Source organism: Corticium candelabrum, chromosome 15 (assembly GCF_963422355.1).
Source record: "Corticium candelabrum chromosome 15, ooCorCand1.1, whole genome shotgun sequence".
In the NCBI taxonomy this organism is placed as follows: domain Eukaryota; kingdom Metazoa; phylum Porifera; class Homoscleromorpha; order Homosclerophorida; family Plakinidae; genus Corticium; species Corticium candelabrum.
The window spans coordinates 227,113-239,842 of NC_085099.1; the positions used below are offsets into that span (position 1 = coordinate 227,113).

Below are 12,730 nucleotides of genomic sequence, written 5' to 3' on the forward strand. Positions count from 1 at the left end.
GTCGATCACTTCAATGTGGCAGAAAGACTGTCCGATCCTCATTTTGAGCTCACCCAGGTAAACGCAATACACTCACTGTCTTCTTTTCTTTGAGTCACTGTGTACGTTGAATGCTCGTTTGTACAGACGATTCTGTCAATGATGGGGATGCAGACTAGCTTGTGAAGAAAGTGCGGGCCTTTATGTTTGAATACAATTTGTTATCTGTTTTTCATTTGTTTGTTGTTATTGATTGTGATATTTAAATATACAAAACTGATGATATTAATAATGGGCACTCAATAGGTCTGTATTTCCAAGATACAATGACGTATACTAACAATGCTGTAGATGGTGATATATCGATACATACGCTTGCTTTTGAAACTCTCGGTCTCTCAATACCATACACTTAGTCTAAGCTATATAGCATGGAGATTACTGCAATAAATCACGTGCCATTATCAAAGTCTTTAACACAACATATTATTTGACAAATTATATAGTCATGCATATTATATGCTTGGTTGGTTTATAACGTTTGAATTTAGCGATAGTGCATGGATACATGTTTGTAGTTGAATGGGTTGTTGGGAATGTTGGGTGGGGATGTTAATGTAGACATAATAAAGAGATGTGCATGCATGCATGTATAAACCATATGGATTGACAAACCGTGTATACCTAACCCAAACTCCAGCCCTAACCCTAATTCTAACACTAACCCTAACTCATAACCCTATATTGGGCCTCTAGGCCTAGCCCTAACCTTAACACTAAATTCTAATCCTAACGTTAACCCTAACCCTGTACAACCATGCATATAGCCCTATAACCTTATAACCCATGCAAGCCCTAACCCAGGGCCGGATCCAGAGGGGGTTCAGGGGTTGCAACCCCTTCTTTTTCAATAGGCGTGGTTCAATAATTTTATATAATTTCATTAGAAAAAAGAAAATTAGTAATGCTATAAATAACTGCTACCATGCAGGTGAACCCTCTCTTTCAAAAATTCCTGGATATGGTCCTGTAACCCTAACCCGTAACTCTAACCCATAACCTTATAACCCTATAACCGTAACTCTAACCCTCACCCTCACCCTCACCCTCATTCTATAACCCTAACACGTAACCCGTACCCTAACCCTGGCCTCTAACCCTAACCCTCAAAATTACCCGGAAAAAAACTAGTAATCTACGGTTTGTCCATGCATGCATGCTTTGCGCATAACATATACAGTGTATACAAAGGTTATCTGTACACAGTAACATGTAGCTAGTACAAAGTATGTTTAATTAAACATTTTTATTCAATTCATATATTTTGACTGACATGCAACTGCATGAGCAATTAGACACATGAATGCATGAATGTATATCAATATCAAACTGACAACCTAACCATAGATTTTCTAAGTGTCGTAGACAGATTGATGCATATACAACTGAGAAATGAATTGACAGGTGACAGACTAATCAAACTTTAGGTATACATGTCATGCATCAATATCTAGTCCTTTGTATATAAAAATCGTACGTGACAGAAACGAGATTATAACGTACTAAATGCCAAACATATGACAATGGTTTACATTGATATCAATTATCTAGTAAACACAAACAGCATACCAAATTGTAAACTAATTATCGCACTAGATGTATACGTCTGTGTATGTTGTGTATATTGATATCTCAGTATGTCCACATTTGCCCGAAAACTGCCACTGCTAACAGGACAGCAACAACGTGTGCTACTCTCGACGTTTCGTGAGCCGCTCCAGATGTCTTCACGCTCATCAGATTGAAGGTGAGAGTTGCAATGTGTGGCACTTGATTGGTACCATAGAACGAACTATCAGTGATGTTTGGTACCGAGTTGGTTAGACGGTGAACACCTTCCTTTGGTTGTGTGTCAACATCTGGTGACAGAAACTTGAGTCCACTATCAGTGCCCGCATCGTATGGAAATAGCTCATACGTACGGAACGTTACCCAGCCTGAATTGTCACACATGTTTTCGTCGTGGATTCCCACAAACCAGTCCGGACTCGGAGCAATCATACTGACTAGAGAGACAAGACGGTGTGCATTGTCCACATCGATTGTGCCACTCCGTTGTCCCTCACCTTGTCCTATCCCTTTAAATGCTAGATACTCCAGCATGTTATTGCCGTGTTGTTCGAATTCTAGTAGCAGCACAACTTGCTTGCCGAGTTCAGCCATTGTTTCTATTCCTCTGGTGGCTGTTTGTCCTTGTCTCCACATGGTGTACTCGCTGTTGTGACTAGCACCGACTAGACCTGAAAAATGGGCACTGGAAGGGAAATCTTTTGGAAAACGGTCTCTTGTCCACAGTGTTTTGAACGTGACTTGATATGTTGCTTGGCCGGTACAGCCGCGAGACGGAGCTGCTGATTGTCCTTGTCTTGGTGTTGATGTTGTTTGGTGTTGTGTGGTTGTTCTTGGCGTGTTTGTATTTGATGCAGACGTAGTTTCTGTTGGTTGAGATGCGGTAGGTGTGTCTGTTGTGTTAGGTGTTTGTGTTGGTATAGAAGTAGTTGCTTGTGGTGTTTGCTGTGTTGTTGTTTGTTGTGACAGTGTCGTTGATATTGTTTGTTGTACTGTTGTCTGTTGTGTTGTCTGTTGTGTTGTCTGTTGTATTGGTTGCTGTGTTTTTTGTTGTTGTGTTGTCTGCTGTTGTGCTGTTAGCTGTTGTGTTGTTAGCTGTTGTGTTGCTGTTTGTTGTTTTGTTGTTTGTTGTTGTGTTGTCGGCTGTTGTGTTGTTGGCTGTTGTGTTGTTGTTTGTTGTGATGTCGGCTGTTGTGTTGTTGACTGCTTTATTGTTGACTGTTGTGTTGTTGGTTGCTGTGTTGTTAACTGTTGTGTTGTTGTTTGTAGTGTTGTTGTTTGTGTTGTTGTTTGTTGTGTTGTCGGCTGTTGTCTTGTCGGCTGTTGTGTTGTTTGTTGTGTTGTCAGCTGTTGTGTTGTTGACTGTTGTGTTGTCGGTAGTTCTGTTGTTGACTGTTGTGTTGTTGTTTGTTGTGTTGTCTGTTGTTGTGTTTTCGTTTGTTGTATCGTTGGCTGTCGTGTTGGTGTTGTCAGTGAAGTACGAACAAATCCTAGAGTCGCCATTCTCGGTACTGGATTATATCCATAGAATGAGCTTTGTGCATTGTTTGGATTCGTTCCTGTCAGACGATAGATTGGCTCCTGGGGGCTTGTTGCAGAGTTGGCTGATGCGAATTTCAGTCCACTGTCAGTTCCTGCATCATAAGGAAACAAGTCAACAGTCATCGACTGTGTCCACGTCGTTCCATTACACAGATCAAGATCATGAACGCCTACAAACCAGTCAGGACTGGGAGCGACCATACTGACAAGAGAAACAAGTGAATGGCTGCCATCAACATCTAGACTCCCTTTACGAGTGCCAGTACCAGGAAATATAACAGACAAAGCCAGAGTGCCTAGAACATTACTTCCTTGAGCTCTCATTTCACTAAGCAAAGTTGATTGTATTCCAAATTCCGCCATATTCTTCATTCCAAGTGTAGATTTACCTCCAGCAACCCACATTTGATATTTGCTGTTGTGACTCCCTCCTACCAGACCAGACCAATGTGCACTAGACGGATAATCTTTAGGATGACTAGCCGACGTCCAGATAGTCTGGAAAGTGACAGCATATGTCGCTTGTCCTAGACATGCAGCAGAAACGTTAACAGAAGATGACTGTTGTGTTGTCTGTTGTTGTGTTGTTGGCTGTTCTGTTGTTGACTGTCGTGTTGTTGTTTGTTGTGTTGTCTGTTGTTGTGTTGTTGGCTGTCGTGTTGGTGTTGTCAGCGAAGTACGAACAAATCCTAGAGTCGCCATTCTTGGTACTGGATTATATCCATAGAATGAGCTTTGTGCATTGTTTGGATTCGTTCCTGTCAGACGATAGATCGGCTCCTGGGGGCTCGTTGCAGAGTTGGCTGATGCGAATTTCAGTCCACTGTCAGTTCCTGCATCATAAGGAAACAAGTCAACAGTCATCAACTGTGTCCACGTCGTTCCATTACACAGATCAAGATCATGAACGCCTACAAACCAGTCAGGACTGGGAGCGACCATACTGACAAGAGAAACAAGTGAATGGCTGCCATCAACATCTAGACTCCCTTTACGAGTGCCAGTACCAGGATATATACTAGACAAAGCTTCAGTGTCCAGAACATTACTTCCTTGAGCTCTCATTTCACTAAGCAAAGTTGATTGTCCTCCAAATTCCGCCATATTCTTCATTCCAAGTGTAGATTTACCTCCAGCAACCCACATTTGATATTTGCTGTTGTGACTCCCTCCAACCAGACCAGACCAATGTGCACTAGACGGATAATCTTTAGGATGACTAGCGGACGTCCAGATAGTCTGGAAAGTGACGGCATATGTCCCTTGTCCTAGACATGCAGCAGAAACATTAACAGAAGAAGCAGACAACAAGATCATCAGTACTGCAGTAGACATTAGAGTTTGCAACCCTGCTTTCGCCACCATTGTGAACACTGGTGTTTTCTAGACGGTTTTACACGTGAACGCAATGAGCATGCAAACTAATTATAAAACGGGCGGGTCTGTCTCACGGATAGTCTTTCACACTCACGTGCTTTTCCGTTAGATCATGTTACATCATGCACCCAACAGGAAAAGGTCTCTCACTCTCTCTAGGAAATACAAACACCAATACACAAACAGATTGAGTTGTTGCATGCAGACAATGACATGCATGCATGATGTATGTTTTGCGCATGCAGTGTAGAAGCTAGAGTGCCATTAAAATATGTGTAGACATATACCCATGCAGCCATTAGTCTTGATAATCTGAGGCACTATAACAATACTTGATCAAGGGTATCCACCATGTACCATATTACAGTATACTGATGCCTTAGACTTCCAATAAATGTTTGCACATTGTGCATGCATGCATGGCCAAACAGCAACACAACAACAACGGTTAGCAGATTGACAACAGCTGACAAGCAACATCAAGCACGGCAAATTGTCTAGCTGTTCCAGCAACCAACAGCTTACGTGTTCACATGCACTAAAACGAACAACAACAAACATGCAGATGTGATATAGTCATGATTCCTGCCATAACACGACTACTTCCTGATTCTATTCAGGCTCCTTTAGTCAACTTCATTTGAGCAATCCGTTGCAGTTGTTGATATCCATAGAATGAACTCTGAGCATTATTGGGCATCGATCCAGTCAAACGGGTGATGTCACCTTTTGGATTTGTGTCGTCATTGCTTGAGTCAAACTTCAGTCCATCGTCGGTACCCGCATTGTAAGGAAATAAGTCGATAGTGTCTCCGTCTCTCCATTCAAACGTAGCTGTGTTACACATGTCTACACTATGAATTCCAACAAACCAGTCAGGACTAGGAGCAATCATGCTGACTAGAGACACTTGTGAGTGGTCACAATCAAGACGTAAATTTGTGCTTCGATTTCCAGTCCCACTTCCAATGCCACTGAGAGCTATAGTTGCAAGAACGTTGTTTCCCTGTGCTGCCATCTCACTCAACAGGATAGATTGTTTTCCTGTCTCAGCCATAATCTCGATACCTCGTGCCGCCTTGCCACTTGGATTCCACATGATGTAGCGACTGTCGTGACTTTCACCCACTAATCCAGACCAATGAGCATCACCAGGATACTCTCTTGGGTATGCCTGTTCCGTCCACAGTGTCGTAAACTTCACATTATATGTTTGAGTTCCAGGACATTGAGTGCAAGGAGTTGGTGTTGGGGATCTTAGAACGAATCCTAGAGTTGCCATTCTTGGTACTGGATCATATCCATAGAATGAGCTTTGTGCATTGTTTGGATTTGTTCCTGTCAGACGATAGATCGGCTCCTGGGGTTTGTTGCAGAGTTGGCTGATGCAAATTTCAGTCCACTGTCAGTTCCTGCATCATAAGGAAACAAGTCAACAGTCATCGACTGTGTCCACGTTGCTCCATTACACAGATCAAGATCATGAACGCCTACAAACCAGTCAGGACTGGGAGCGACCATACTGACAAGAGAAACAAGTGAATGGCTGCCATCAACATCTAGACTCCCTTTACGAGTGCCAGTACCAGCATATATAACAGTGAAAGACAGAGTGTCCAGAACATTACTTCTTTGAGCTCTCATTTCATTGTTCAAAGTTGATTGTCCTCCAAATTCTGCCATACTCTTCATTCCAGGTGTAGATTGTCCTCCAGCAACCCACATTTGATATTTGCTGTTGTGACTCCCTCCTACCAGACCAGACCGATGTGCATTAGACGGATAATCTTTAGGATGACTAGTCGACGTCCAGATAGTCTGTTGTTGTTGTGTTGCTAACTGCCGTGTTGTTGTTTGTTGTGTTGTCGGCTGTTGTGTTGTTGGCTGTTGTGTTGTTGACTGTTGTGTTGTTTGTTGTGTTGTCTGTTGTTGTGTTTTCGTTTGTTGTGTTGTTGGCTGTTGTGTTGGTGTCCTTCCTTAGCTCCTAGAATCCTCAGTAGCGGTCGATGATCGATTACTAGCGTAAATTTCCTTCCCATCAGGTACTCCATAAATCAAGGCTAGGGCCTCTTTCTATAAGTGAGCATAATTCTTCTCAGCTGGAGCTAGTGTTCGTGATGCAAATGTGACTGGGCGTTCGGTGCCATCTTCCATGACATGACTTAGACACGCTCCTACTCCATATGGTGAAGCATCACAACTTAACTTGATGGGCTTACCCAAATCATAATGTACTAGTAAGTCCAATTTCACTAGTGTTTGTTTTGCTTGCCGGAATGCCTTTCTCTGTTGATCCAACCACTTCCAACGTTGCTGTTTCTTCAATAAGATATACAGTGGTTGTAATGTCGATGACAAAGTTGGTAAGAACTTCCCATAATAATTTAGAAGTCCCAAGAAAGCCTTCAATTCAGTCACGTTACTAGGGTCAGGTGCATTTTGAATCGCTTCCATCTTACTTCGAGATGGGGATATGCCTTCTGCACTCACCACATGCCCCAAATATTCTACCTTAGACTTGTCAAATTCACATTTTTCCATTTTTAGCTTAATTCTGGCTTGGTTCAGTCTTTCCAAGACCTTGAATAACCTTTGGTTATGCTGTTCATCACTGTTGCCCACTATTAGAATATCATCTAGGTATAGCAGATGACTCCGTCCAGTCCTGATAGAACGTTATCTATAGCTCGTTGCTATATACTGGGTGCTGAGCTTATGCCAAATGGCATCCTTGTGTACGTAAACATGCCCTTGTGTGTATTAATGGTTAGGTATTGCTGACTTCTGGGGTCTACTAACATCTGTTGATAGGCCTGTTTGAGATCTAAACGAGAAAATTTCTTCCCTCCTGCTAAGGTCGAAAACAAGTCATCTGGATTCGGCATCGGATATTGATCCAAATCAATATAGGGGTTGATGGTGACCTTGTAGTCGCCACATATTCTAACATTTCCATCCCCTTTTGAACTACAGTAGTCCCTCCCATTTGCGACCCCTCTCATCTGCGACCACTTCCTATTTGTGACCACATTGACTGTGCTCGGTCCAAATTTGTATAGCAGGTATCTCCTATGAGCGACCACCTCCGTAACGCGACCAGCGACCACCAAAATGTGTCACGTGCACCTCTTTTAGCGACCAACCAGGACTCTGCGCATGTTCAATACTGATGAACAGATCCGGGAAGTCCGTAACTGTTTGAGTGCACGTGTGAACTCTTGTCGGAAGCTATGTCTCAGAAGCACAAGGTTCTAACTCTGGGACATCAGATTCGTGTAATTGAAAAAGTTGAATAGGGCAAAAGCTGTCGCTGTGTAGCAGTTGAGATGGACGTAGGAAAGATGCAAGTTCAATCTATGGTAAGAGAGAGAAAAAGCATTAGACGGCAATGGGAGACTTGCCGGAGTGGCCCTAAACAGAAGTATCAGAGTAGGAAGGTGCAGTTTGACGACATTGACCATGCTGTCTGGAGTGGTTTGTTGAGGCCCGTTCAAGGAACATTCCCGTCAGCAGTCGTTTGATACAAGAAAGAGCACTCGTGTACGCTGAAAAGCTGGGTCATAGTGCATTTTCTGGTTCCAATGGCTGGTTAGAAAAGTGGATGACTAGACACAATGTACGCTTGTCGTGCTTGTCTGCATGGTGAAGCCGCTGATGTAGATGCCAGTGTAGTTGACGACTGGTCCCGCTGATTGCAATCTCTATGTGAGGGCTATGAGCTGAGGGACATATTTAACGCCGATGAAACGGCTCTGTTCTACAGAGCTTTGCCCTCCAGATCCATGGTTGTGAAGGGCGATGAAGCTAAAGGAAGTAAGAAGGCTAAAGAGAGAATAACTGCTTTACTTGCATGCTCTGCTGTGGGTGAAAAATTGACACCTCTTGTAATTGGACGCTCAGCAAATCCACGCTGTTTCAGAGGAGTGACAGCTTGTCTTCCTGTGACTTATGCAGCAAACAAAAAAGCGTCGATGACAAGTGACCTCTTTCAATCTCGGCTCAACACCGTGAACATTAAGATGAAAAGTGAAAACCGGTCAATCTAGCTATTTGTGGACAACTGATCTGCCCATCCACATGTTGTCCGCAGTAACGTAAAATTAGTCTTTCTACCACCCAACACCACATCTCGATTTCAGCCCTGTGATGCAGGCATCATACAAACTGTGAAGATGCACTATCGAAAACAACTGCTACACAGCATCTTGGCCAGAATGGATGAAGCAACATGTGCATTAGACTTGGTAAAAAGTGTCAATATTCTTGATGCCATCATGTTCCTAAGGAGAGCTTGAGATGCTGTTCAACCATCTACCATTACTAGGTGTTTTGAAAAGTGTGGGTTTGTGGAGTCGAGTGTGAGGGAGGAAGAAAACAAAACAGCTGGAGAAGAAGTGAATCTTGAAATGGATCTACAGTTTCTGGTGCATTCTGCTGGTACAACATGGGCTGAGTACTCAAACTGTGACCAGGAGCTGGCCACTTCCTATACTGAAGAAAATGTAGATTGGGAGCAAAGGGCACTCGAGCGTGCTGTTAACGAAGATAAGGAAACCCAAAATGAGTCTGACACATACGTGGAAGACGATGCTGAGGGAGAGGGTGATGATACCAGTGAATGTCTGTCTGAGAGGGAGGCTGCTGTTCACTTACACCAACTTAGGGACTTTGCTGTAGCACACGATAACGCTGAATTGTTGCAGCTGATTTTGAAAAGTCAAACAATTGTGGAAAAATTACAACGTACCTCACAGATGTTCAATATACAAAGTAGAATCACAGTGATTTTTCAAGTAGAACATTTACCGCACAGTATTTCTCTTGATCATTAACAGTCACTATAATACATGATAAATGAGCAAAGTACACTAGAAAGTTGGTTTCAGTCTCTAACAGTGGACAAACACGTATAGTTCAGTATGTGCTCTATTGTAGAAGTCGCGTGTGTACAGTAGTAAGAACATCACATGCTTAAAGTGTGTCTAAGAACTACTGTCTGTTCACCATAAGCGTAAACTTGGAAGTGAGTAATGAAGTAGAGGTCACACCAGGTGTGCTTATTAGAGCACTAAGAGCTGCTCCAGTTGAACCATGTTATACCAATTATCTTAAATGGTTCCAGTTGCTGATCTGTTGGTCTTACAAGATAATTGGATAATAGCCATTGCTCCACCCGTTTGTGTTTGATATGCACAAGTATTATCCTTCCGTTTGCTTTGCAGGAAAGTCTTAGATAATTTGATAAACAGAAATGCCAGACCTAGCGGTTTCTAACAATACCGAGATCATCGCGAGTCCACTAAACAGCAGAGATATTGATGATTTTCAAAGTTCACACTTATGGGGAACAGACAGTAGTCACCGGCACAATTAGAGATGTCACGTGCACCTCTGTGAGAGACTCACCTCTGTTTTCCGACCAAATTTAACAGACTCTAGGGGTGGTCGCAAATGGGAGGGACTACTGTACCACGACGGGTGCTGCCCATTCACTCTTCTCTACTGGTTTCAGGATACCTTCCTTCCGCATCCGTTCGATTTCAGCATCGACCTTAGTATGCAAGGCATATGGAATCGGTCTGGGTCGATGAAACTTTGGTTTGGCATCTGTATTCAACATGATGTTAGCCTGATATCCAACCAATGTACCTACCCCAATGCCAAACAACTGTGGAAAGGTTTCCACTGGGTCTATTGCCTGAAATTTCTGTACAGTGAAGATTGAATCCCAATCTAGTCTAAAATGTTTCAACCAGTCTCTACCTAGAATGACGGGCTTGTTCTTTACTTGTACCACATGAAACTTTACATTTACTTGCTGTCCCTTATATATCTTACAGGAACTTCCGCGTCTCCTTGCATGTTCAAGAGCTGTCCATTGTACCCGTGCAATCTGGTGGTACTTGGGGGCAGCTGTATATGTTTCAAGTACTTCTGATATGTACTAGTGGGGATAACGTAACTGTTGCTCCAGTATCGATTTCTAACTCTATCTGTCTTCCAGTAACGTCCATTTCCACTGTGACACCTCTCTTGTCCGAGATACTATAAACAGCACTAAGTGATTCCTCGTCTACGTGATGGGTAGTTCGGGGTTTCCCCTTTGCACGTGTTGCATCTTTGGAATCTCTACTCTGCATTCTCTTCCGGCATACTCGACTAATATGCCCCTGTCCCTTGCAAGAATGGCACATTTGTGTCTTAAATCTACAATTCTGTGGCGTATGCCGTTTCGTTCCACATCGGTGACATGCTTGTTCGCCACCACTTCCGTGTTTCATGGTTTCCGTAGTGACACCTGTTGTGTCTTTCCGAACAATGTACGTGGTCTCAGACTTCAGAGCAGGCGGACCTTGTGGTGCACTCCCACGAAGAACCCTAGTCTCCTGTCTCGCTGCTTCAAATGCCTGTGATATTTGCAGAGCCCTATCTAATGTAAGGTCTGCCTCTGCCAACACTTTCCTTTGTAGTGCTTCACTAGACTCGAGCCAGTTTCTCCCCGCCTTCGTCATTCCCCGAATTGTCAATCCTCGCCGTGCAATTTTTTTTGAATGAGGTTTGGGAACTTAGCCACTGCAGCGAATGCGCTTTGGTGTACGAGGCTACCGGCGCGCCAATTGATTCTTGGTAGTGAATGGACATGTTACAACCGCGTTTTGACATAAATGAACTGATGCGAGGATTAACAATCCGGGGAATGACGAAGGCAGGGAGAGACTGGCTTGAGTCTAGTGCTTCACTATTCAACCCACATACGAGTTGGTTGCGTAGCGGGGTTTGTAAATACTCCAGAGCTGCCAACTCTCCCGCATTGAGCGGGAGACTCCCGCATTTGGGACCCTTCTCCCGCCTACCCACATTTGGCATCAAATCTCCCGCATTCTGACCATTGATGGGTGTGAACAAAATGATAGACGCGCCTGTTCTCTGTAACTGTGACCCTACCATTTTAGTACATTCATGTGTACGCACATACTTGATATTCCAATATCAATTTCCATTTGTCAGCTCCTCTCTTCATCCGGCTCTTTCCTAGCATACTTGGTCAAAATACTGTACCGACATAGAATGAGGAGTCGGTCAGACGTGGAAAAGAGGGAGGGGCTGGCTACCTGATTACCATATATATTGCTGGAAAAGCGATCGAAGAAGGCTACAAGAAAATAGAATCCAGACCATCCCAACTAGCCACGAGATTGTGCATGTGCTTTGCTTTTAGATTTTTATAACAGGCAGTAGTACCTACAGTACAAGGTCTGTGTTTAATTAAATAACTATTATGTTTAGTAATTGATGTTGATGCTGTGTGTCGCTAATTAGGCACATTAATCAATCCGTTAAACATTTGTTGCGCTATAATTAAATTAATTAATGGCTTCTACTCCAACCGGGCATGCAAATACTTAAATTTTGATAATTAGATATTATTTATATATATTATTTAACACTTATTACGATATAAATTTACTGATATTAATGCTATTGTAGGCGTGTCCAAAAATTTTGAAACTCCCGCGTTCTCCCGCATTTTTTCCTGCAAACTCACGCATTTTGACACTGCTAGGTTGGCAGGTCAGATACTCCCCAAACTCGCAGTCCTTCGCTAACCGACGCAGCTCAGACAAATAGACAGCGATTGACTCACCTTCTCGCTGTTGTCTTTTGAAGAACTTGAATCGCTCCGCTATGACGACTACTTTGGGCTGGTAGTGCCTCTTTAGCACGTCAATCAGCGCCTCCAACTCGAGATCTTGCGGCAGTCGCGGTCTTACTAGGTTCTTCAATAGAGTGTAGGTTGTCCCTCCGATGCTCGTCAAGAACACGGCCTTCTGCTTGTCTCCATCTTCGATCGAGTTAGCCGTACAATACAAGAAGAATTAACCTCTCTTTATAGTCCTCTACGGTGTCAATTCCTGGGCTGAACTCCGCCAAACGTCCATGATAACTTGCAGCAGCCATACGGTCGTGTGTTTACTCTGATAATTCGAACTCCTATCGTTCAATGACAATCTCTTGTCGCAACTGTATCGGTGCTCCTCAGTGTCGTACCGATCTTCTTGAGGCTACGTACTCTTCGCCACTCTTCGAGCATATCCTCGTCGCCAATTGTTGTATAGTTCATGATTACTAGCGGAGAGTGCGAGGATTGACAATCCGGGGAATGACGAAGGCGGGGAGAGACTGGCTCGAGTCTACATGATCG

The 12,730-nt window shown here is 43.4% G+C and overlaps 4 protein-coding genes across 5 annotated transcripts in view; 1 reads left to right on the forward strand and 3 right to left on the reverse strand.

The window, feature by feature from the left end:
• LOC134191400 (kynurenine formamidase-like) overlaps positions 1-328 on the forward strand; it is a 6,451-nt gene extending 6,123 nt beyond the window's left edge. The window contains exons 10-11 of the mRNA XM_062660013.1: positions 1-57; positions 127-328. The exon at positions 1-57 is cut by the window's left edge and continues 51 nt beyond it. Of these exons, the coding sequence (XP_062515997.1) occupies positions 1-57; positions 127-165 (96 nt within the window). The 3' untranslated portion in view covers positions 166-328. The remainder of the gene's footprint in view (positions 58-126) is intronic.
• Positions 329-1,313: 985 nt separating this feature from the next.
• Positions 1,314-12,685, reverse strand: LOC134191115 (mucin-2-like). 2 transcript variants are annotated; one of them, XM_062659685.1, is made up of 2 exons: positions 12,173-12,685; positions 1,314-4,418 (listed from the first exon to the last, which is right to left on the reverse strand). In XM_062659685.1, the coding sequence occupies exon 2, from the start codon at positions 4,294-4,296 to the stop codon at positions 1,672-1,674; it is 2,625 nt and encodes an 874-aa protein (XP_062515669.1). In that variant the 5' UTR covers positions 4,297-4,418; positions 12,173-12,685; the 3' UTR covers positions 1,314-1,671. The 2 variants fall into 2 exon arrangements, with proteins under 2 accessions (XP_062515669.1, XP_062515668.1); XM_062659684.1 differs by lacking the exon at positions 12,173-12,685 and having other exon boundaries at positions 1,314-4,732.
• LOC134191116 (spondin-2-like) lies at positions 4,866-5,868 on the reverse strand. The gene has a single exon (XM_062659687.1). It carries the CDS (start codon positions 5,807-5,809, stop codon positions 5,144-5,146), a length of 666 nt encoding a protein of 221 aa, XP_062515671.1. The 5' UTR covers positions 5,810-5,868; the 3' UTR covers positions 4,866-5,143.
• Positions 5,869-6,252, reverse strand: LOC134190786 (spondin-2-like). Its single transcript, XM_062659298.1, has one exon. It carries the CDS (start codon positions 6,250-6,252, stop codon positions 5,869-5,871), a length of 384 nt encoding a protein of 127 aa, XP_062515282.1.
• Positions 12,686-12,730: the final 45 nt, after the last annotated feature.

What these genes read in the sequence shown, in the direction of transcription:
- LOC134190786 (XM_062659298.1), bottom strand. Translation starts at nt 6,252, where the DNA reads ATGTGGGTTGCTGGAGGACAATCTACACCTGGAATGAAGAGTATGGCA.
- LOC134191115 (XM_062659684.1), bottom strand. Translation starts at nt 4,515, where the DNA reads ATGGTGGCGAAAGCAGGGTTGCAAACTCTAATGTCTACTGCAGTACTG.
- LOC134191116 (XM_062659687.1), bottom strand. Translation starts at nt 5,809, where the DNA reads ATGGCAACTCTAGGATTCGTTCTAAGATCCCCAACACCAACTCCTTGC.